The 24,554-nt window shown below is 41.3% G+C and overlaps 1 protein-coding gene across 2 annotated transcripts in view; it reads left to right on the top strand.

Annotated features, from left to right (window-relative positions):
• The window catches only part of POLA1 (DNA polymerase alpha 1, catalytic subunit), a 332,559-nt gene that overhangs the window by 215,535 nt on the left and 92,470 nt on the right, over positions 1-24,554 (top strand). For both annotated transcript variants that reach the window (XM_054005937.1, XM_054005938.1), the window contains exon 35: positions 22,596-22,712. In XM_054005937.1, coding sequence (XP_053861912.1) covers positions 22,596-22,712 — 117 coding nt within the window. The remainder of the gene's footprint in view (positions 1-22,595; positions 22,713-24,554) is intronic.

Below are 24,554 nucleotides of genomic sequence, written 5' to 3'. Positions count from 1 at the left end.
AGTTTGAAAAATTAAGTCTTAGGCATTTCAGATAGGGCACCCAAAATTAGTGAATGCTTTTTATCTTAATCTCACTGTGCCTCAGTTACCTATCTGTAAAATGGAGGTAATAATACTACCTTATCTCACTGAGCTGTTGTGAAGATACTCCTCTACCCCAATATAACGTGACCCGATATAACACAAATTCGAATATAATGTGGTAAAGCAGTGCTCCAGGGGGGCGGGGTTGCGCACTCCGGCGGATCAAAGCAAGTTCGATATAACGCGGTTTCACCTGTAACACAATAAGATTTTTTGGCTCCCAAGGACAGCGTTATATCGGGGTAGAGGTGTAGTTTGTTTAATGTGTGTGAAACACTTAAAATGCTATAGTGATGAGCGCCATAAAAAAAGACCATAAGGAAAGTAATAATTCTGATTTCAGAGCAAGGTTTGAATTGTATGCAGTGAATAATGCATGAGGCCACACGTTGAACAAAAGGATAAAACAAAATATTGACTAGCTGCTCATTAGTTGTGAACCGTTCATCCTGTGCATTAAATGAGGCAGGGTTCTGTGGGTATGTGGAAAAAAAAGTATGAAATGATGTAATTAAAGACCGTATCATGCAAACACACAAGGGAGCTGAATTGAGGCACAGACAACCTTAATTCTGTCATTTTCTAAATTTTAAGTGCTTGACTTTGTAACTTTAATGATCTTGTAACCAAGTTTTTGTGTGTATAGTATGGATATGCACTCATAGGTAAACTGTACTTCTGTGCGCCTGCAGGAGTTCTATTGACTTCACTGGGAGTCACACAGTGTGCTCCTGATGACAGAATTTGGCCCACACTCAGATGTATGCTTGCTTTTATTATTGAAATGGTACTGTGGAAACTAAAGCTGCAACTACTTGTGACAATTCATTGTCACAGTAAATAATGTTTTTGCACACAACTTCTGCAGCAGTAATATTTAGTGGATTTATTTTGAACAATAATTGTAACATACCACACGTTATACTTTTTTAAGTAAATAATTTTTCCTAAATACAATTTACCCTGTATATTTATAATTTAGTTTACCAAAATATTGTAATTTTTTAAATTTAGTCTCTTGTAGAAGTAATAAAATAATCTATACTTTAACAATAGTTTCCTTAGCAGTTGTTATGGAAACATTTAAATAATGGTGATACATAATATATTAATAGAAATTTGTTGTAATACAGAAATATTCCAGAAGAATCCACACAACATGGTAATTGTAAGAATAAGTTTACTTTGTGAGTAGATACTTCCATCAGACGTTTGGGGATTTAAATCATAACTTCATTTTAGCTTTCACACTTACCTAACACTGCCAGTGAGAGCAGTAGTTTACTGAAATGCTAAATAGTTTACTTAATTATTTGCTACAGAACATCTGCTAATACCAGAAAAATGCCATCTCATCATTAGGCCTGTTGTGTCCAAAAAAAGCAGACAAGATGACTGTAGCTATCCTGTCTGCTTTGGCGTGCTCTCTCTCTCTCTCTCTCTCTCTGATTTCAGTGTAATGAAGAGCAGGAGAACAATATTCTGTAATTAAGGATTCCATTAAGTTGAAGAAAAGAGCAAATGGGGTTGTTTGTTCTCCTAGCTGAAAAAATTTGTCTGTGGTGGGGGTTAGTGGTAGTAGTGTAGGGAGAAGAGAGGTGGGTGGAGAGACTAAGTCAGGGCTGTTTGTTGAATATACTGTTAAGGACTGTTACCATCCTAATTAATCAAGTTAGAAATTACAGCTGTAGTCGGTTTCCCCCCAATTCTTCTTATCAATTTTCTTCTCTTTTGAGACAAAGCAAATATAAATTTTGTGTTCATTTGTCATTCGTTCTTTGACTTCAGCATCTCTGAAAATAACAATGTAGCACAAAAGACCAGTATTTACCTAGTTGTAATGTGGGTTGCCATGGTGTTTTGCAAATTATTGCAATTATGTTCACCATGCGAGTCGCCCTTGGTAACTGGCGAAAAAACTGATAATCCTGTTTTGAACAAAAGGTCAAATTGCTGAATAGAAAGTCTTGATTAACTAAAAGATGTACAAAGTGGAATTATTTCCTACCATTCAGAAATAGTTCTTGATCGGGTTTGGGGGAGGGGGTGAGTAAGTACATCTGATTACTGAAGTACAAAGCATTGAAAGGATGTTGTCTTGAGCCTTTCATGTAGTCTTAATGGTGGCTTTTTTGTCAAATTTACCCATTTGCGGCATTGAAAGAGGCAGCTGCATTTAAGCTGGAGAGATGGTGCTTTTTCAAGAGTTCAGTGCATGGAAAGTTCTCAGCAGTATCTGCAGTTTACTATTAGACCCTGGTCTATTAAAACTGATGTACTGCATTTGAGCCCATTGCTCTTGGTGCTTGTAAAACCCTCTGACTGATGATCTAATAAAGTGCTCTTACCGGACAATCTCTGATCAGATACTTTAAAAAAAATCACAAGCTTTGGAATGGAGTTGATAGAAACAAATGGCTGTTCTGAAAAGTTTGTGGCCTTGTAATCTGTATTGAGGAAATTTGTATTACTTTGCTTTTGTTTCTAACAACATTTCTTATTTAAACTGCAAATGTAACTACTGCTGAAACCGTCTTTGCTTTAATTTTACAGGAATTATTTCTGAAGACTAAAAGTATTAACTTTTTACCAGTCTACAGTAATTACTTACATTGGTATTTATAAAAGACCCTCTTCTCACCATCCTACTCAAAGCCTATGCCTTCTCCATCTTTTAGTCCTGAGAATTACCTTTTTGGGGGGGGCAAGAATTGAGATTGCCTCTTCCCCCTATTTTTTAATAGCTACCTGGAAATTAATGCTCAGAACTTTGTAGAGCTTGTGTGAGAGTGGCATGAAAGCAAAGTGTAAACCTTAACAAGTTTGTGGGTTTGCATTCTGCATCACCTAGCAACCCCCTGGCTCAGCCAGCTCTCTTGTCTGCCCTTAGTCCTGTTTGCAGACTATTCAAACTGCTCTTCGAAACCACGAAAGATATTCAGTTTCATTAGTGCCATTCTCAAGGAGAAAATAATTAAACTTAAATGAACAAACATTGCTTAGTGATGTTTTAAACGATTCCGGTTTTAAGATGACCAGGCTGTTGAAACTCTATCATTACCATTTATATCAGTAAGCTCTTCTAAACTTAGAGAACTACACATAAATGTAAAAGTGTATGTATAACTTTTAAACCTTCATAAACATAAATTCCTTCAGTATTCAGGTACGTCTACTATCACAGTTTTTATATGCAGCATTTACCTTCACATTCTTTTTCTCTTCTCCTTTCTTTATGCAACTGAAATAGATGTCAGCTCAAGCACGCATAACTATTTATTACCATGTATTTGGGAAAATCAGATCTTTGTTGTACCTTCGATATTAAATATACATGTCATATTTATTTAGCTTCTGCAAAACAGTCTAACACGAAAAGTTTTGTCATACAATAGACTGTGAAAGGGGAAAAATACTTTGTTTCCTAGCTAAAGTGGAGTCGTAGCTCCAATGAAGTCTTGAATTCTTACTATTTGTTAGACTCCCTAACATGTACAATACATGGCTGGACTGTGAGCTTTTTGTGCTTTGTTGACAGTTGACAGACAAAGCAAAATTATTCCTGAAGCAAGGTACTGTACTTAGTTGTGACCTATTATAGCCTAAGAATTCAGTTTGCTTTGAGTTGGATGAATAGGAAGAGTATTTTACAGAATAGACTTGAATATACTACTAGAGGTTTTAGCTATCTATACAGAAATACATATACATCCTCCACTGAGCCTTTTTTTCAAATGTAATTTTCCATATATAGTCATTTTAAGTATAATTTCCCCCAGTTGCTTGCATGGAGCCAAATTTAACTGCTTTGGTATTGTCCGACTGTGGTAAAATAAAATTGCTGGTGATTGTTGGCTTTCTTTGTGCATTGTATGGCAGGCTATGAAGACTTGTGTGCTATTTTTTAATGTTTAATGTTCTTTAGGTGCTGCATCTTGTACTTAGGCTCTGATTGCAAATTAAGATCACAAGGCTGAGGTATTGGACTTGATGTGAAGCAAAGCAGAACTCACTTGTTAATTTATTATATAATATACCACTGTTAGGATTGGAATTTATCCACTGGTAGTGCTATTACATGTGTTTACATGAGAACCGCTGTTTGCATCTAACCTATCATAAGGATTTGGAGTGCTCCATTATCTTTTCAGTAGACTGATGGCACAAATGAGAAGATCAATAAATTTCAAATAACTTGTATGAAATGACATTTGATGTATGTTTAGAGATGTCTTACTTTAAAAATCAATTTTTAATAACATTTAAAACTCTTACATTGACCTGCAAGATATCTTCCACTTCTGTCGTGTTTGATAATTTTGTTAGAAGTATTTCTGCATTAACTTTAGTTTTTTCTGATTTTTTTTTCGTGCTTTGTTCCTTCATTTCCTACTTCAGCACCTCTCTGAGCTTTAATAATCAGGCAGGCATGACACGATGCTATGTAGAAGGTTTATCTTAAAAATCAAAATAATGTTTTTTTGTAGTGAGTTTCCATTGGAGATTTTGGGGGTTTGTTTTCCAATTTTGGGTGCAAATTTGAATCAGAAAACAATATATGTTCTGTTGTTCTTTGAAAATCCTAAATCACAATATGCCATTCTTAAAAAAAGCCACGAACCTTCACTGCATAGCCTAAAAATAGGCACATATTATATTTTGTGATTTGCTTTGTGGTGAGAGAGTGATTTGTTGCTGACAGAACCCCAGGTATTCAATCAATAAATAGAGGCACTTACCAAGTGCTGAGTAATACAGGAGTTCCTAAAACATACATTGAGGGGGTGGAGCTTTGTTTCACAGCCAAACCCTGGTACCTTTTGAGTCAATGGCAAATTTCCACAGATTTAAAAGGGAACAAGATTTGGACCTGGGTATTGACTGTTCTGGGGCAGAGTGGACGGATACGAAGGGAAAGCTGTCCTGTTTGGTAGCAGTCTTTGCAATAATCCTGGGATCTGTACACCATTTCAGTTCCTCAGTATAGTTTGAGATGTTTTAAATTATACTGACTGCAAGTGGCCCCCAGGGGCAATTACAGTAACTGGGAATTGCTAGGGCAATAAAAACATTGGCTAACGCCTCTCTTTTCCAGTGACACCCCTACAACATCATCAGGTTAGGGAAGATGGGGCATAGGAGTTGTTATACCAGCTTTATGGCACTGAAATATCCCCCTGTATTGGGGTGTGTCACTGTGTCAGTGTAGCTGCACCTGTATTCCCCCATCTGCAGTCCACTATAGGCGTGCCCAGTCAGTCTCTACCCATCACCTGTCTCTGAGTAGGGACCATTGTCCCACTCTCTTCTGATCAGAGATTTTAAGTCTGTAAACCCCTACCATCCACTGTGATAGCCCTTTCAAGCAGGCTGCCTGAAAGCCAGCCCCTGTGCATTGCTCTCCGAGCGTATAGCCAGCAGTTACAACTTACCATGCTGCTCTTTCTAAACTAACACATTTATTCGTTCAGTAAAAGCATAGAGAAAACCATATAAAAATAGATTTAAACCCACACTAAACATTCCAGAAATCACCCATCTTCCATATTGTTGGCCAGTATCCCTTCCAACACTTCAAGAGTTGGAAGCTCCCCTTGGACAGAGAGTCATTTCCATTTGCTGAACCTAAATGAAGGCAAGCTCATCCGTTTATACCGGTGGTTTTCAACCTTTATTCCTTTTCAGACTCTTAAAAAATTTCAAATGGATATGCAGACCTCTTTGGAAATCTTAGATATAATTTGTGGACCCCTACATTGAAAACCACTGTTCTATGGTAACGACAACCTTTCGCTGACCTTTTAGACATAGTCCGTGGACCCCCAGGGGTCTGCAGACCACAGGTTGAAAACTGCTGGTTTATACCAAAAGCCCTTTCTTTAGCTTGGTCTACACTAAAAAGTTAAGACAACCCCGCTGTGTCACTCAGGCGTATAAAAAATCCACTCCCCGGAGCAATGTAGTTAGGCCAGTCAAACTCCCAGTGTAGACAGTGCTAGGTCAATGGAAGATGGTTTACCTACCCCGACAGGAGACTCCCTCCCATCGGCATAAATTGTGTCTACACTGAAGCACTACAGCAGTACCTTTAGTCTTTAAAGTGTAGACAAGCCTCTGGAAAATGCTGCCTGAACCATTGTATGCAAACCACGCTATGGGGTGGAACTTCTCTGGAGTTGTTTAGTCTCAGTGACTCTTTAATCATCCCCCACTGTTTTTCAGTTCCTGAAGAAACTGTGATCACCTTCCCCCAAGAAGTAGAACACAAGGATCCATAAACCATTGATAAATGTAATACAGTGGTCCCCAAAGATACTGCATGGAGTTGCAATATCTGTCACAGGGTGATCCTCCTGGTTTTAGAGCCACTTAGCATCACCAGCTTATCACAAAGTGGCCCTAAAATAGGGAAGATTCAGGACACCAATGTCTCTGGAGCCTTATAATGGGCTTTCTCTGGAGTGGTAATGCTTTGTTTGCACGGGCTTACCTTTTCAGGCTTCCCTTTAGTGGCATTATTGGCTAAATTTCCTTTTAATGAAGGAGAGCATAAGAACCTAGCTAATGGGTTCCATATAATCTGATCTGTTTTTACTAAAGGAAATAGTTTTGTAGTCAGGATATCTTAAATGTGAGCTTTGAAGAAATCCAAAGGTTAGAGTTCTCAAATGTAACCCTCAAACAGAATCCAAGGTGCGGCTGTGCTCATCACTAAAGAGATAACATCACTGATTTGTGCATTCTCCTTGGGCCTGCTGGTGATCCATATTTAGAAGTCTGGCTCCAGTTTTGTGTTAATGCCAAGTGAACCTTCTGATCTGAAGAATGCCAAAACTAGACTCCCTTCTTCCTTAGATGGCATAACAGATCATATGCCGGGGTAGCAAATGCGCAGCAGTAGCCTGTAACATTTAAATGAGAAGGCAGAAAGCCTCTTTAGATATGTCTACATTGTGTCATGTGACTTGCCCAGGTGGCTAGAGACTTGTGACTGTGATGTTGCACAAGAGAGAGAATATAAAAGGCTCTGGAAACCCCTCCATTTTGTCGTCAGCTGGCTCAAGAACTAGCCTGTCCACCCCAAAGAGATGCCTGAAAGAAACTGGAACAAAGGACAGTAACTACAGGGGTGTGATTGATTGCTGGACCCAGACTAGGAAGGAGTCTAGTCTGTGAAAGAAGCTTATTGGAACATCTCTGAGTGTGAGATTTACCTGCATTTAGTTTCCTACTGTATTAGGCTTAGACTTGCGTGATTTTGTTTTATTTTGCTTGGTAATTTACTTTGTTCTATTACTTGGAACCACTTAAATCCTACTTTTTATATTTAATAAAATCACGTTTTACTTATTAATTAACCAACCAGAGCAAGTAATTAATACCTGGGGGAGCATATCTCTCTATCAGTGTTATAGAGGGCGAACAATTTATGAGTTTACCCTGTATACATTTTATACAGAGTAAAACAGATTTATTTGGGGTTTGGATCCCATTGGGAACTGGGTATCTGGGTGTTGGAGACAGGAGCACTTCTTAAGCTGTTTTCAGTTAAGCCTGCAGCTTTTGGGGGATGTGGTTCAGACCTGGGTCTGTGTTTGCACCAGGCTAGCGTGTTTGGCTCAACAAGAAAGGGTACTGAAGTCCCAAGCTGCCAGGGAAAACGGGCTCAGAGGTAGTCTCAGCACATCAGGTGGCAGTCCCAAGGGGGGGTCTCTGTGATCCAACCCATCACACCTGGACTACAGAGTCTCAGTCTCTCTCCCGATAGTGACTGTTCCACTATAGATAAATACTTAAATAGTCATTGGGACAGAGAGAGAATGACTCTGTAATCCAGTGATGAAGGCACCCAAATTCACAGGCTCTTCCCTATTTTAAGAAAAATTGGATAAGAAAGTGGCACACAGGGCATCCAAACTGAAGTAGTTCCTGCCATCTCCACACAGTACCTCAAAAAGGGACTACAAGCCCAACTACATGCACAAATTTTCTTTTCGTCTATCCTCATCACGGAAGTATGAAAGGAAAGCAGACAGGTACGTCAGAGGAAAACCCTGCAACTGTGGATCAGGAAGTAAAGCCAGAGGTAGCTGCAATAGCTCTAGGAGCTCACTATGAAAGACTGTGCCTCCTACCCAATTTGAATCTAGGAAGCAGAATATCCCACTTCTTTGTGGTCAAAAGACCATTCTTCAGACACCTAACTTGTTTTAAGACTGAGCTTGATAAGTTTATGGAGCGGATGGTATAATGAGATTGCCTACAGTGGTATATGACCTATCCGTAAATATCTCCAAAGTCTGGTGATGGGACACTAGCTGGGGAGGCCTCAGGTGTGTGGCTGGTGGGCATTCCCCACATGCTCAGGGTCTAACTGATCACCATAATTGGGTGGGAGGGCGATTTTCTCCCTGGTCTCCCTGGCAGAGACCCTGGGGATTGTCTTCTTCTGCAGCTTGAGGCACGGGTCACTTGCTGGTTTGATCTAGAGTAAATGGTAGAGTCTTTCTTCCTTGATTAGTTTAAATCAAGGATTTCAGTAACTCAGCCAGAGGTTATGGGCCTACCTCCTGAGGGGATGGGTGAGGTTCTGTGGTCTGCAATGAGCAGGAGGTCAGACTGGATGATCATGATGGTCCCTTTTGACCTTAAAGTCTATGAGTCTATATGGGTGAGAAAGTTGTGTATTTCACTAGCTAAGAGCCCCACACTGTCCCTACATCCAGTCACCTATCTGGAGTAGTAAGAATGAGCTCTCTCTTTCTGGCTACGAGAGCAATAGAATTGGTTCCTTCAGAAGGAAGGTTCTTCTGGATAATGAAAAATATGGAGTGTGTAGTCTGAAGTGCTGGAGAAGAAGAGGTTTAGAGCATCTTGGACTTTGAACCGCTCAACAAATGGATGAAGAAAACAAGATTTTGTATGGACTCCATAGCCTTGGCAGTAACAACCCTATCCAAAGGGATTTTGTTACCTCATTGGACTTAGCAGATGCTTTTTATTAGCTCCCAGAGTCTTTACCAGATGCTAGTGGTGGTCATAGCCAGTCTCAGAGCCCTAAACTGTACTTCCTAAACTACATTTTTTATCAGAGCCCTGACCAAAGAAGCAGCTCACAGCACCACAGTTCCAGCATTAGAGTTAGTTCAAGCACATGAGTTTGTGATAAACAGTAGGAAGAGCTCTTTTATCCCTTCCTTTCCACAAAGAGACACATCTGTGGCCAAGGTTTTCCCCTTACTGGACAGAACCTGATATTCATGCTTGGAAGGAATCCAAGATTGTTCATCTCTCAGTGTCTGAAGCTACTAAGCCTTCTGGTTTCATGTATAACAATTATACCATGCACAAGATTCCATATTAGGCATCTCCAGAAGGTGTGGAACTACTCACTGGAATGCGTGATAGATCAGTGCTGGTTCCATATTACATGCTGGAATCTCTCAATTGGTGGACAATCCCAGGGAGTGTCTGCAGGGATCTTCCTATCTGTCCTCCAGGCCCTCGGGTACTCCTTACAGATACCAGCTTAATGGGGGTGGGGAGCACATCTGGGACACAGTACACCTCACGGCATATAGAACTCCATAGACTGGAATGAGAGCATCAACCTCTTGAAGCTAAAAGTGGTGAAACTAACCTTCATTTCACCACCTCATCCAGTCAGACAGTACCACAGAGGCATACCTCACCAACCAAGGGGGAATTTGAAACTCAACTCTACACTTGGCAGCGATGGAAATAATGGAATGGGCTGAAGAGAATCTGGCTTCTGTAAGAACGATTCACATGAAGGGAGAAATAGACATGAAGGCAGATTGGCCCAACAGACATACAATCAACAACTCAGAATGGTGACTAGTTCCAGCTGTCTATCTGTTTGTCAGTCACCAGAACAAAAAGTTACTAAAGTACTTCATCAAGGAAGCAGATCCCAGGTCACTTGGCTGAAGGGCTTGCTTTCACACTTCCACCTTCTAGAGGAGGTGATTCAGAAGATAAGGCGAGAGGTAGCAAAGGTGATATATAGTTCTAGCTCTACACTGGCCACTGAGACCATCTTTTTTGTACCCGGTAGACTTGACGTTGGAACCCCCACAGCATCTACCAGAATCTGAACATCTTTCACCAAGGTCCTGTTCTCCAGGCCATCTCCAACTGACAGCATGACTATTGAGAGGGAGCTGTTAATTGCTTTGAATTATCCTTCAAAGTGAGTGGGATTCTACTGGCCTCCAGATGCTTTTCAATGCTAAAGACCACCTCCTCCGTCTGGTCATGGTTTAGCTCATAATGTCAAGAAAGCAGAAACCTCAAGGATCCTGGTATTCCAGCAATTCTGGATTTTCTTCAAGATGGTTTGGACAAGGGTCTTCCGCCCAACATCATAGTATTTCAGGTGTCAGCCATAAGTAGTGTCTTGTGTGCAGAATCCTCAAGCTCTTTAGTCAAAAATCCTCAAGTCTCAAGATTTCTCAGAGACATGGTCAGAACAGTTGTTCCTAAGTGGGATCTGCCATTGGTTCTAAAAGCTCTAACCACCCACTCTTTGAACCGCTAACAGAGGTCACACCACTCTATTTTCTCTATCAAAACACCTGTTTGATCGCTATCGTATCTGCTGGATGAGACTCGGAGTTAGCAGCTCTATCCATGTGCGAACTATATTGTGTGTACCACAATGACAACACAAGTGGTTTTAAAAAATCCAGAGCCTCTTGCCAAACGTGATTCCTTTTTCCATGTGTCACAGTAAGTGATACTCCCATAATTCTGTCCAAATCCTGTGCCTTACTGAAGTCTGTGGCATAATGTGGATATATAGAGAGCACTAAAGATCTAGCTTAGTTTACAAGAAGATTAGGCTCCTTGTTCATGTTCTTTCCCCCAAAGTGTCAAGGTCTCTGGGCATACGAAGTATCCTTGGACACATGATTAAGTTATGCATTGTGGAGGTATACAAGCTATCAGGTGAATGTATTCCTTAAGAAATGGAATCAAAACACACACTATGAGAACTTTGGTGACTCTAAACAGAAAGAGCTTGTGCTTCAACTGTCAGGAAGTCTATAGAGCAGCAATGTATCTTCTATCAACACCTTTATTAAACATTATAAGGTGCAAAGACATCCTTAGAAAGACATCCTGCAAAGACATCCTTAGAAAAGAAAGTGCTGCATGCGATGAGCTATGGTAAATAACTTACCATTCATGCATTTAGTTTCAAGGGTATACCTCTCTTTTTCAGTATGTTTGTTTATCCCTCCCTGCTTACTATTCATTGCTCACTACTTCCCATACATCAGAGAATTGTGGGAGACATTAGGCTGCAGAATGGGAAATTTCTTACCCAATAATTTCCTTTCTGCTAGCAGTGTCTCCCATGATTCTACAATCCATGGTGTGGCTTCATTAGCCAACAGACCCCATTTAATTTTAAGTCTGTAGTTTTGTGTGCTAGTTAGCCTACTGTACACAGTTCACTGATTAGCAACAATAACTTCAATGCCAATCATCTTATAAGAATTTTTACAAGCCAGAGAATGTTGTGACATGTTGCAAGCAGAACTGCAGAGAGGAGAACAGCTCTGTTATGGGACATGTTGCAAGCAGACAGGAAGTTATCGGGTAAGAAATTTTCCATTCTGGGACTAACTTCTTCTCCCAGTCCGCCCTCCGTCCTTCCACATAAATTCTTTAAGGACAATTACAGCTGTGCTCTGTGCTCCTGTATTGGACTTGTTATGCATAGTAGTGCCATCTAAGGTTGCTAGCTAAACTAATTCTATTGCCAATAAGATTGTGTTTTATACAGCTTCAGAAATAGTCTTTGTGTGGACAGACAAAAGGAGCATGGTGAAGCTCTGGAGCCCCAGCTCATGTCTGAAGTGTGTCCAGTGTCTGATGAGAAAGGGGGCAAAGTACATTGGGCTGGGTAGGAGGAAAGGTTGGGCCCAGAAAGGAAAATTTTAGTCATCTGAACGAGTTTATCAATCTTTAAATGTATGACTTTTCTCCCTACAACACATTTTCTGAAATTTTTCTCCACTCTAGTTTTCAATGTTCCAAACAGTGCATCCTCTGTGACCTCCTATGTGCTTTGATCATCCTCAGTAATTCCTTTTCCTCATGTTTACACCCTTTAACTGTGTAATTATTATGTTGTTACTCCTTCCTTATTCATCACTTAAACTATACATATTTAGTTTCTTTAAACTTAAATATATACATGTATTATTCAGTATCTTTAGTCCCTGACAATATTTTTTCTTTTCTCTCCCTTTTGTCAGTTTTTATCTTTCCAATTAATGAGGTGCCCAGAATTAAATGCAATACACCAGATTCATATATGTTTGAATACATCATACATTTATAGATAGCAAGTATATTTTCTTTTTTGTGCTGTTGCCTTTCAGATGCTTTTCTAACTTCCTGTCCATTATCATCTCTGTCTTTTTCAGCATTATCTTCCTTCCACCTATTGAATATCTGCATTCTGGATTTGTTGTGTAGTACTATTAGTTTTACACATTTGCTGGAGCTAGCTGGAAATTTTCTGTTGGAATGATCTTTTGACAGAAGATGCACTTTCCACAAAATCTAAATTACACAGAAAATTTTCAGTTTTTCTTCGAAATTGTTAACAGATCTGTGGCTCCCCGATTCCATGGCAACCCACCAGGTTGAGTGATGGGGAGCTCAGGCTTCCAAGCTCCACGGCTCTGGAGCAGCCTCTAGGTGGGCTCCTGCAGAGCTGGGGTTCCAGGCTCCCTGGCTCTGCTGTAGTCCGCCAGGGATCCTGTGTAGCAATATTTAATTTCAGAAACACTTATATGGTTCCACTGTGGGAATGTTTTGTTATTTCCAAGACAAAATATTGCAGAATATCCATACTATGAAGGAAAAAAATTGAGTTTGGGGGTTTCCATCCTGAATCAGACCAAAAAAATTCCAAAACTAGAAATTGATGGTAAAATTGAAATTCTGTTTCCCAGGCAACTCTAGCACTTACCTTTTTATTTGGAAGTTCCCTGCTTGGAGTATCATGGAGCTGCTGATATACAGTAGTTCCCCCTCTTGCATATGCATGCCCAGCAGTAGAGGGAGCTACCAGGCTGTAGAATATACTTGTTTTCTTGCAACTGACTGCCTGAGCATTTGTCTTGTCTTTTTTGTGTTCTCTGTGGTTTTTGGTTTTGAGATTTGACCATTTTTTGTTCTTGTGGAAGTTAGATGCTATCAAAATTTCATAAAATGTGTTCATGCAGTAAGCAAAACAAACTTTTTTGTATTTAAACAAAATCCAAGAATGTTGCAATAATAACTCAATTTGCTCACTATTAATATGTAGAATGAGGACCCATTTCTTATTAGACAAGGCCTCAAAAAAAGTCTTATAGTTTGGCTTATCATAGGATACATTGCATAACATCTGACTATTTTATGCCATACATAAGTATCACTGGCTGAGTTAATATCAACCTAAGTAATTGCTAAAATGAAGCCTATCTGAAGCATACCATTGAGCACATTACAAGATATCCAAAGTGTTGCTGTATTAAAGAATAATCATCATGCTCAGCTAGTTAAGATAGCAAGTTTACAATAGGATAATATTTATAATGCTTGTCTAACTGCAGTATGCAAAAAGCTAGACTATCAACAACAGGCTTAAGAAGAGAGAGCAGTACTTTTCACTTGCAATTCTTTTCTCCATTAGCTATACTTAGTGGACACAGTATAATTCAGGGATTTTCTTTTGCATCACACATTTTTTCCAATCTCCTTGTCTTACATTTCTCACACTTAGCTGGGCATTTGAATCAGGAATTGTTAGAATCACTAGACTTGTCAATGTTGTTATCATGGTAGTCAGTGGTGAAGACACCAAGCAAATTCAAAACTGAGGGTTTCCTGCCATAATTTTATTTGCTATTTCACAAATTAATTTAAAGACTTAACAATAACTGCTGGGAAATGAAGGACTGGTTTTGTTTGGTCAGCAAAGACAATGGGCAAGGATTAACAATAATGCATTTGAATAAATTGAAACTAAACAGAGTGCATATGTTGAATTTGATTGCAACATGAATGTCCTTGGAAAAGTTTTTTGTTTAAAGCAAATCAAGACCAGAGCTTAATTATCAAAGCAAAACAAGAGACATAAAAAGCTACATGCTTTTAATATTGCTTTTTTCAAAAATAGCTCCCTTCACACATTTATCTACATGTTTAATTTCCATGCATAATAGCACTAGTTATTGTTGTCATTTGTAAAGAGAGATTAACAGATAGTAAGTACAAACAAACGCAAATAAGTACTGAATAGCGAGGTGACAAAGAAGAAAAGACCTCTTTAATGTTAATTATAACTGGTAGGAAGTCTAGACAAATTACGTTATCTGTTTTCTATATGAATTGAAGGGACATTTAGTCAGTATCTGTGTCAGAGATACAGTTGGGTATTTGCTTTAAATGCAGGTGACTTGACTACTTAGCACTTCCCCAGTTTTTAGCATACCTCAGTGAACTATGGAATTGTAATTTATCTAGAAAAATAAGTTTCAGCTATGTATGTCAATAACTAGACATTTCTTAATAATTAGAAGCAAAAGAAGAATATTAATGAGTTGTAGAATGTTGACGTTTTGTTGTTGTCTTAAAATATGGTGATTGTTTTCAATTTGGTTGTCAGTCTGTTGATTCTTGTTTTCCTTAAATGCATTGTGTGACCAGTAATGTTCATAGTTCTTTCTTAAGCAGTGAATAAAAAGAAATAGTTACATAAAGAAATTTGCTTCAAGTGTAATTACTACATGATAGGGTTGGTGGCCCTTTTTATGTACTTCTTAGTGAAATAATATAAACAGCTCCTTACAAATGAATCATTTTTATGTGGCTCTTCAAATCCTTGATCATTGGCCCTAAATGCCAACAGTTGGCAGAAAGCAAGCAAAAGAGGTGGGAGATTGTCACATTCCAGGGTGCAGTCCAGACCAGTGAGGAGTTGTCACTGCCTGCCCTGCAACCTTGGGTGTTTCACAATGCTTTGCTGCTGTAGCTCTCAGCCTGGGCTGCTCCCAAACAGCATACAGGTCAAACCTTGATTGTCTATGTATAGCTACAGCCCTGGTCCAGCAACTCTGACCCCAGTAGCCAATCAGCAATACACACAGCTACACTCTGGCTTTCAGCAGCCTTGGTTACTATCTACAGGGTGACCCCAGCACACTCCCAGTCCCAAATTTTCCCTCAAAATGTGTGTTCTTCACTGTCCAGCCCTCTTCTGGACAGTTCAGATATTAGAGGTCCATTTCCCCTGTAAAGGGGAATAGTTTGCTATTTTTACTGGAGTTATCAAACAGTTCAGTATAAACACAACAGTGGATTAGTTTTGATTAAAAATAAAGCATATTTATTTAACTACAAAAAGATTTAAAGTGAGTACAAGGCATTAAAGACAGAAATGCTTACAAGAAAATAAAGAGAGAATGCTTTCTAGTAACTAAAACTTAACAAACTAGACTTGGTTCAAAGTCAAATCCTTACCACATGTTCCCAGCAACAGGACTGACCAAATCAGGGGTGGGCAAACTTTTTGGCCTGAGGGCCACATCGGGTTTCCAAAATTGTATGGAGGGCCGGTTAGTGGAGGCTGTGCCACCCCAAACAGCCAGGCATGACTTGGCCCCGCCCCCTAGCTGACCCCTCCTGCTTCTCGCCCCCTGACGGCCGCCCCGGGACTCCTGCCCCATCCAACCACCCCTTCTCCCTGACCACCCCCAGAACCCCTGACTGTCCCCCGCCACTCTATCCAACCCCTCCCCTTCCTGACTGCCCCCAGGGACCCCTGCCCCCATTCAACCCCCCCTGTTCCCTGCCCTCTGACTGCCCCGACCCCTGTCCACACCCCCTCCCCCTGTCCACCACCCCGAACTCCCCTGCCCTCTATCCAACCTCACACTCCCTGCCCCCTTACCACACTTCCTGGAGCACTGGTAGCTGGCAGCACTACAGCTGCACCGCCCAGAGCACCAGGACAGACAGTTGTGCCGCCTGGCTTGAGCCACCGCGCAGCACAGAGCACCAGGTCAGGATGCGGCTCTGCAGCTGCACTGCCCCAGGAGCTCGCAGCCCCGCCGCCCAGAGCATTGTCCAGCAAGCCATTGAGTATCTGCTCTTCAATGGCCAAATGCTGTTCTCTGACAAGACTGACGAGACACTCCACTCCTTCAAGGTCTCTAGGCTACCATGTGGTCCTTGAAGATAGGCTAGCCCGCTTTCACAATGCTTGGGGCTTGACACTGGCAGCTAGGTCCTAAGCACTGTCAGATCAAGTTAGGCCAGCTAGTTCCTCTCCACATCTCCTCTCCATCCTCTCTCCCCAAGTATCTCACAAGATACTGCTCCTTAAGCAGGTCTGCGCTCTACTTTGGGAGTGATGGACGAGTTTCTGCTGGAACATTGTCATCATGGCTTCTACTCCTGGGACTTTCTGGTACCAAATCAAAGGGAGGGGTAAGACCCATCCTTGACTTTTGCGACCTCAACAAATATATCAGGTACATGACGTTCCGAATGGCCATTCCATTTACTATTCTCCCTGTTGCATCTCAGAACAACTGGCTTGCTGCTCTGGACCTTCAGGACACCTACTTTCATGCAGCGATTTTGCCAAACCATAGAAAGTTCCTTTGTTTTGTCGTCATGGAACACCACTTTCCGCACAGAATACTTCTATTCTGCCTCTCTTCTGCCTCCAAGTTTTTACCAAATGCATGGTCGTTATTACAGCATACTCCTGGAAGAAGAAAATTCACATCTTCCCATATTTGAACAAATGGTTACTGACGGGTGGATCCAGAGAGGAAGTTCTTGCTCATGTTGGAACCACACTGCACTTACTCGACCATCTGGTCTCATCCTAAACACCAGAAAGTCAACCTTGGCTCCCACTCAGAAAATCTAGTTCATTGGGACCTTGTTAGATTCCACTATGTTGAAAGCATTTCTGCCGACTTACCGTTTTCAGACAGTTTGCCACCTGTGCCTCAGTCTGCAGTTTCAGCCTTCCACAATAGTTTGGACAAGTCTCTGGCTCTTGGGCCAGATGGCCACTTGCACGTAGGTGGTCCAGTTTGCAAGGTTGCACCTTCGCCCCCTTTATATGTGGCTCAGGACTGTTTACTGTCCCACTCTTCACCCTTTAGATAGACTGATTCACCTTCCTCCACTGGTCCTGGACTCCTTGCAGTGGTGGATGAACCCAAAGAACATTTGCCAAGGCATTCCCTTTGTCTGGCCCTTGCCAACCATGTTGGTTGTTACTAAGACCTCCTTGATAGGTTATGGGGAGCACCTGGGGGTCTCTGAAAATACAGGGGCTGTGGTCAGAGCAAGAGGTCTCACCCTATATCAACATTCTGGAGCTTCAGGCCACCTACAGTGCATGCCATACTTCTCAGGACCACATCAGAGACTCAGTAGTTCACATACTTACCGACAATTTTGCTGTAATGTACTATGTGAACAAACAAGAAGGAGCACACTCCAGGTTGCTTTGTCTAGAAGCGATCTGGCTGTGGCAGTTCTGCATTGAGGAAAACATTACTCTGATAGCCATTCTCTTGCCCGAGTTTCAGAATCATCTCGCGGACCATCGCATCAGGTATTTTTCCTGAGTCATGAGTGGTCTCTGAGGACAAATGTACTCTGGGTCATCTTCACAGTTTGGGGCATCCCAGCAATAAACCTGTTTGCTACAAGGGATAACAGGAAATGTCAGTTCTGCTTTTGAGGGGGCCTCAGTCCAATGCTTTCCACCTCAGCTGGCAGTCAGCTGTTCTGTATGCCATTCCCCCAGTCATGCCTCAGGTCAATCTCAAGCTCAAGGTGGATTGGGCCAAGCTCATTATCATTGCCCCTGCGTGGCTGAGGCAGAGCTGGTTCTCCTACCTTCATGCACTGTCTGTTCAGCATCCCAAACCACTTCCTTACCATCCCAACTTACTCAGAACCAAGGCCACTCCTTACGTCCTATCTTCAGCTCCCTGCATGTCGTGGCATGCTGCTGCAGGGCTGAATAAAGAGGAAGAGCGGTGTTCGGATGCTGTCCAGCAAGTCCTCCTTAACAATAGAAATCTCTCCACCAGGATGGCCTATTCAGTGAAATGGAAGAGATTTTTGGTGCGGTCATTAGTTGCGCAATACAAACATTGCTGGTCTCTATTCAGGACATTTTGAAGTACTTGCTGCGCCTTCAATCGTTGGGGCTTGCGTTTAGTTCATTGAAACAGCATCAATATTGGCATTTCATCCCCCCATTCAGGAAAGATCCGTCTTCTCTAATGCCATGCCATCATATGCAGATTGCATGAAGGGTCAAGGGGTCTCTTTGCAGACAGTCTCCAAATGCATATGAAATAGCTTTGGCTCTGCCTCCTCAGCGGGTGAGAGTTCGTTCTATGAGGGCACAAGCAGCATCCGTAGCATTTCTCAGAGACCTTTCTGTATTGCACATTTGCACAGCTGCATTGATGCATGCATTCACGAACCATTACGCCATAACTGCTTCTCCCAGGGGGATGCAAGGTGAAACGGTCCTGCAGTCTTTGTTTAGGTAGACTCCAAGCCTTGCCTCCTAGGGGCGGAGGGGACGGCTTGTAAGTCACCTATGTGGAATATACAGCTGCAGCTACTTGAAGAAGAAACAGTTACTTACTGTAACTGTGGTACTTTGGAGATGTGTTGCAGATGTGTATTCCACGACCCACCCTCTGTCCTCTCTGCATTGGAGTCTCATTTCTGGGCATTTTGGGGTGAAGGAACTGAGAGAGGGTCAGGGCAGAGCTGCCTCATGCAGCCAAGTGAGGAGCTACAGCCATGAGGTGTGAACGCCACCCCTCTACGGGTACTGCTACATAAATTTCTCCAGCTCCAGTGCACTGGGCACGCACACATCTAAGTGGAGTACAGGTCTGCATCACGTCTTGAAGAACCACAGTTACATTAAGTAACCGTTTCTTCCTTTGTTGAGGATAGACTTGTTTAACAACTTGAGCCTTGTCACAGCTGTGTGGGTTTGAACGTGTGCTAACAAACATCATACAGGGGGTATTCCTAACTTTATATATAATGTTGCCACGTAAGTTATTAGCTTTCAAATGATACCTCACAAGGCATATGTTGTACTCTCTCTCTCTGGACCAAATAATATTTAAGTATTTATACAAAGTGGAAAAATTTCAACAGGAGAGATTGAAAGAGCTCCCCCCCCCCCCGAATAGCCCGGTGATTAGGACACTTACCTGGGATGTGGGATACTTGGTTTGAAGTCCCTGTTACAGAGTGGGAAAATTAACCTGAGTCTCCTAGAATGCTGAGCCCTGGCACCTCTAAGGCTAGGTCTACACTACCCGCCTGAATCAGCGGGTAGAAATCGACCTCGCGGGGATCGATTTATCGCGTCCCATTGGGACGCGACAATCGATCCCCGAATCGGCGCTCTTACTCCACCAGCGGAGGTGGGAGTAAGCGCCGTCGACAGAAAGCCGCAGAAGTCGATTTTGCCGCCGTCCTCACAGCGGGGTAAGTCGGCTGTGATACGTCGAATTCAGCTACGCTATTCACGTAGCTGAATTTGCGTATCTTAAATTGACTCACCCCTGTAGTGTAGATGTACCCTAAGATTGGCAGTTCATAGGCCCAGCACCTCTGGGCTTGCTGCAGTTATTAAAGTAAAAAATTGCTTGAGTCCCAGCATGCAATTGCTTGAGCCCCAGCATCTCTTTTATTACAAATTAAGCACTCGTCTTTTGCGTACCAGGTGAGTGCCTTAACCAGTGAGTTATTAGGTACAAAGGGATACCACCTCCTCCTCTTTTCTGAATGGCACCTAAATCTCCTTGAGAATCTAGCTCGGAAAAAAAAATTTGGCTGAAACTATTTGATGAATTTGTGTCAAAATCATGAATAGTTTAGAGTTGACTGAAACTGCATTCTTTTCAAATACACTATTCAGGAAAAAAAATTTGCCCAGTCTTAGTGAGACCTTTCATCATTAGATAAATGTATGACAATCTGTCCCTTGCATTGGTGTCTTCCTAATCTGGTAGTTATTGTTTTAAGGCCTTGAAGCATGAGGTTTAATATCCCTTCCATAATTTTTGTTTTTATCTATGCTAACTCTTTTAAATCTTAAATTCTTTGTCTGATTGACTTCCTGTAGTAATGAGTTCCAAGGTTCAATCACTTGTGTTAAAAAGTGTTTTGTTTGTTTTACGTTCTCATCTTTTAATTTCATTGAATGTTCCCTTGTTTTTGTGTTATGAGACAGGGTAAATAGAAGTTCCCAATCTACCATCTCTGTCTATACCATGACAGGACTAGAAGGGATCACCCAGGTCACTGAGTCCAGTCCCCTGCTATCATAGGCAATACCTCTTATAATTATGTTCATAAACTTACAACGATCCATCTTAAAACTAGTTAGTTTGTTTGTTCCCACAACTCCTGTTGGAAGGCTGTTCCAGAACCTCGCTCCTCTGATGGTTAGAAAACTTCTAATTTACAGCCTACATTTATTCATGGCTAGTTTATACCCATTTGTTCTTGTGCCAATGTTGTCCTTTAGCTTAAATAACTCTTCTCCCTCTCTGGTATCTACCCCCCCTTGTGTATTTATAAGGAGTAATCATATTCGTTTATCTTTCAAGTGTGAAGAAAATCAGTCCAGTAGTTTTTAAATGAAGAGTGCTTAAAGTTGGCATTTTCACACATGTGGTTTAAAAATTTTTGGATTTTGGCTGCCCCCAAATCAGTTAAATGAGAGTCATTTATAGATGTGCTGCAATTTAGTAGCACTTTTCCTTTTTCTTTTTTTTTTTAATCTGAGTACATGTGTGGAGATTTATATGTAAAACTGGAGCTGAGAACTAAGGGCCTGAACCAAACCTGTTCAAGTCAATAGAGTCACCATTGACTTCAATGGGCTTTGGATCAGGCCTGAACTCAGGAACTTCCAAAAGTTAAGGCTTCAACGAAGCATTAACATAGTCTGTATTGTTGGATGTAGCTTAAGAATCCAAAGACCTAGCTAATAGCTGTTTACATTTAACCATGAAAATGGCACTAAAAAAGGACTACATAGGTGTATAGCTAACCCTGAAGGAGATACCTTAACTCTTGGAATTCCCAGACCTTTGAACATTTAATTTTATATTAATACTAATTTTATATTTAACTAATTGCATTTTCTAAAAGTTAAACCCACTGAGCAAGTGTTATAAACCAGAAATGTTCAAAAAGAGTTTTCTCTGTCATTGTGTGTCTGAATAGTCTCTTATTTTTCTGCCCTCTTTATGGTTATTGTGTATACTACAAATTCTGCATAGAAATTCTGCAGTGTTGTGGAATTTGCCTCTTGCATGATGTTCTTCAGAAAAACTTCCCTGTCCTGCTTGGAGGTGCATAAAACCCTCCCTTGAGAGCACAGGTAGTGCATTGATAGATGCTGTGTTTGTACTGCTTGGACATAAACAGGGAGCATTGCACTAGCCTCAGGAGTGCTTCCACTCTTCACTCTTCTGCTTACCTCTGTGTTCTTGAGAGAGAGATTCTGCACACTTTGCCAGGGCCATGTCAGAACAAGCAGGGCCAGATATTTTTTGTTCAGCCAGACAGATTCGGGAATGCTTTGTAATCATATCTATCAGTGTTGGATTTGCTGGGTCCTCCTATGGAAGAGTCACTGCTTATCACTAGGAAATCCACCAAAATAGATCCATATTGTAATCCCTTACTTCCCCCTAAAACTCAAGCAAGCAAATTATGTCAGTACCCTGTGAAGCAATACTGAACGGGTGTGGGAGGGAGATGTAAAATAAGAGTCATGAATGAAACAATTAGCAGGACGTCTGTGGGGTCTATATGGCAGTTTCTTAAGATTAATATGGATATAGATAGGTTATGCTTGCTAGAAGCCAGCGAATGAAAAGAAACTTGAATGTTTTGCCAGTCTGTCATGCTGCCCCAGAATTGTCCTGCTACTACATTAGTGTTGCTTCGCTGCACAGTTGTGGAAGAGGAAAGTAGATGCAGAATACACACGTTGGGTTATGCATCTGTTAAGCATAGAATGCAGTATGTATGGCAGTAGGGGAAGTGTGTTGTATAGTGGGTAGACCAAGGAATTTGATGTCAGGACTGCTTGGTTCTTTTCTTGGCACTATCACTTACTAGCTTACCTTGGGCAAGTACCTTGACCTCTCTAGTTCAGTGGCTACATCTTTAAAATGGGTATTATTTAGAATACCAACCTCCCAGGGGATGTTGAGGCTTACTAATTAGTGTTTCCCTAGAGTACTTTATCATCAGAGAGAGTATCTCCTTTTTAAACATTGTTAAAATCATCTAGGTAGAGTTCAACGTTTGGGTGGGGAAAAGGAAGTAGCAGTTTTGAATTAATCATAGTAAAGTTATTTTATCCTCTCTTTTCCCTTCTCCTTCTGCAGAGTTGGTTAATATGTGAGGAGCCGACTTGCCAGAATCGAACCCGTCGCCTTCCCCTCAGTTTCTCCCAGAATGGTGCTTTATGTCAGGCCTGTAAGAAGGCTATCCTCAGACCTGAAGTAAGTACCAAAAGCATCATCCCTGTTCTTCTTTTTGCTAATACAGTGGTGTACACTTTGACCCAGGGGTTCCCTGAAAAGTCTAAATGTGGCCCTTGAAGACAACTGTATTAAGAAGAAAATGTTATATGATTAAGCGAAAATGTGTTTCTTGAGCTATGCACTGCCAGCTTTAATCTGTTTGTATCAGCCTCATTGCTGTGGACTGGAAGTAGAGGGTTTTGCCTCCCATTGCTTTCCCTGCAGCCACAGGAGCAGCTCCGGAACGTTCAGAGCAGTTCCTTTCCCTCTTGCAGCTTCTCAGCAGTTCCCCTGCTGGCCACCTCCTGCATCACAGGACGAAGGAGAGTAGGCGTTGGCTGCTCTGTTTTCTGCTTCCAGACTGCAAGAGACCCAGGGAGAGCAGGCTAGGAGCTTGCTTGACTCTGCCTAGCAAAGAGTGGCTGTTCGTCTCTATGCAGTCATTCAGGAACTCCAAGAGAGAGATAAAGGAGAAGCTGCAAACCAGCAACTAATTACAGTTCCTTGATTTTTGCATCTTAGTACTAGAGAAGGCTAACTTGCACTTACTGGCTCTGATCCCCAAGGGACAATATGGCACTAGGGATAGCCAGATCATAGTGCAGTCCAGCCACTCTAGCTCCCCTGACATGCCCCTCTCAAGCCCTAAAATATCACTTGCACAAGGAGCTGCTGGAGGGAGGTCCAGGAGCCTGCTCTCTGCACACTACCTGAGCAGTGCAGTAGGAGGAAAACAGGGTGGAGAATCTGACCAAAATTATTGATTGTAGGCCCCTTGGCCTTTTAAAAATACTGTGTTCAACCCTTCAGCTGAAAAGTTTGGACAGTGCTGCCATAAAATATGGGAAAGTATGCATGCTATAGTAATGAAAGAGCCATCAAACTCCAAGGTGAAGAGAACAGGGAATTTTAGTTCTCCTGTAGTTGTGTTCCATCTTAAGTAGTGTAGATCTGAATACTTTATTATGCTCACATGTAGATAAAAAATAAATGTTTAATTTTGTCATGAGTGAGTGGGCAGAGAAGGGTTTAACAGCATCTCTATATGAGGTTGCAGAACTAGAATGAGTTCATTAGAAAAGTGATGGGAGGATCAAGGGTCTGGAAAAACTTGACATGAGGAGCTATTGAAAAGATTGGGATTGTTTGTTAGAAAGGATAGAGAGATGAAGGGACAGAAGAAAATGAAGAATAGTGAATAGTTCAGAGAAGGTGGATTGGGAACGTCTGTTCTCCTTGTCCCATAGCACAAGAGCAAGGGGAAGTTCAATGAAATTGTAAGGTATGAGAAAGTCAAAACCAATAAAAGGAAATACTTCTTCACATGTGATTAAACTGGAACACATTGCTCAAGAAATTAACACAGATTCAAAAAAGTATTAGATATTGATATAGATGTCACGAATTTCTAGCATTTTTATAATTAAATACAACAAAAAACATTGTAAGGGATCTTAAACCTCATGCTTGAGACCTTAAACCTATGGTGAGGACAGATTATCCTATATCTGCCTGCTGTGGAGTTCTTATACCTTCCTCGGAAACCTCTGATACTGGCCAGTGTCAGAGACAGGATTCTGGATTAGATGAAACTTGGATCTGATTCTATATGGCAGCTCCTAGGTTCCTATGAGGTATGTTTCAGTTTGGTGGTTGGAGCCATAAAATTTACTAATCTCTGTAGCTATGGTTTCTTATATTACACACACATTTTAAAAAGCTGAGCATATGTCCTATAGTCTTGCATTAAAAAATCATTAGACTTTTTCTAGTTAATTCAAAACTGTTCAGTGGTTGTATTTTTAATTTTCCACTGGGAAT

The sequence above is a fragment of the Malaclemys terrapin genome, chromosome 1, assembly GCF_027887155.1.
Source record: "Malaclemys terrapin pileata isolate rMalTer1 chromosome 1, rMalTer1.hap1, whole genome shotgun sequence".
Taxonomy (NCBI): Eukaryota; Metazoa; Chordata; order Testudines; family Emydidae; genus Malaclemys; species Malaclemys terrapin.
Note: the sequence above shows the minus strand (reverse complement) of the source record. Positions and strands in the feature narration are given on the sequence as shown.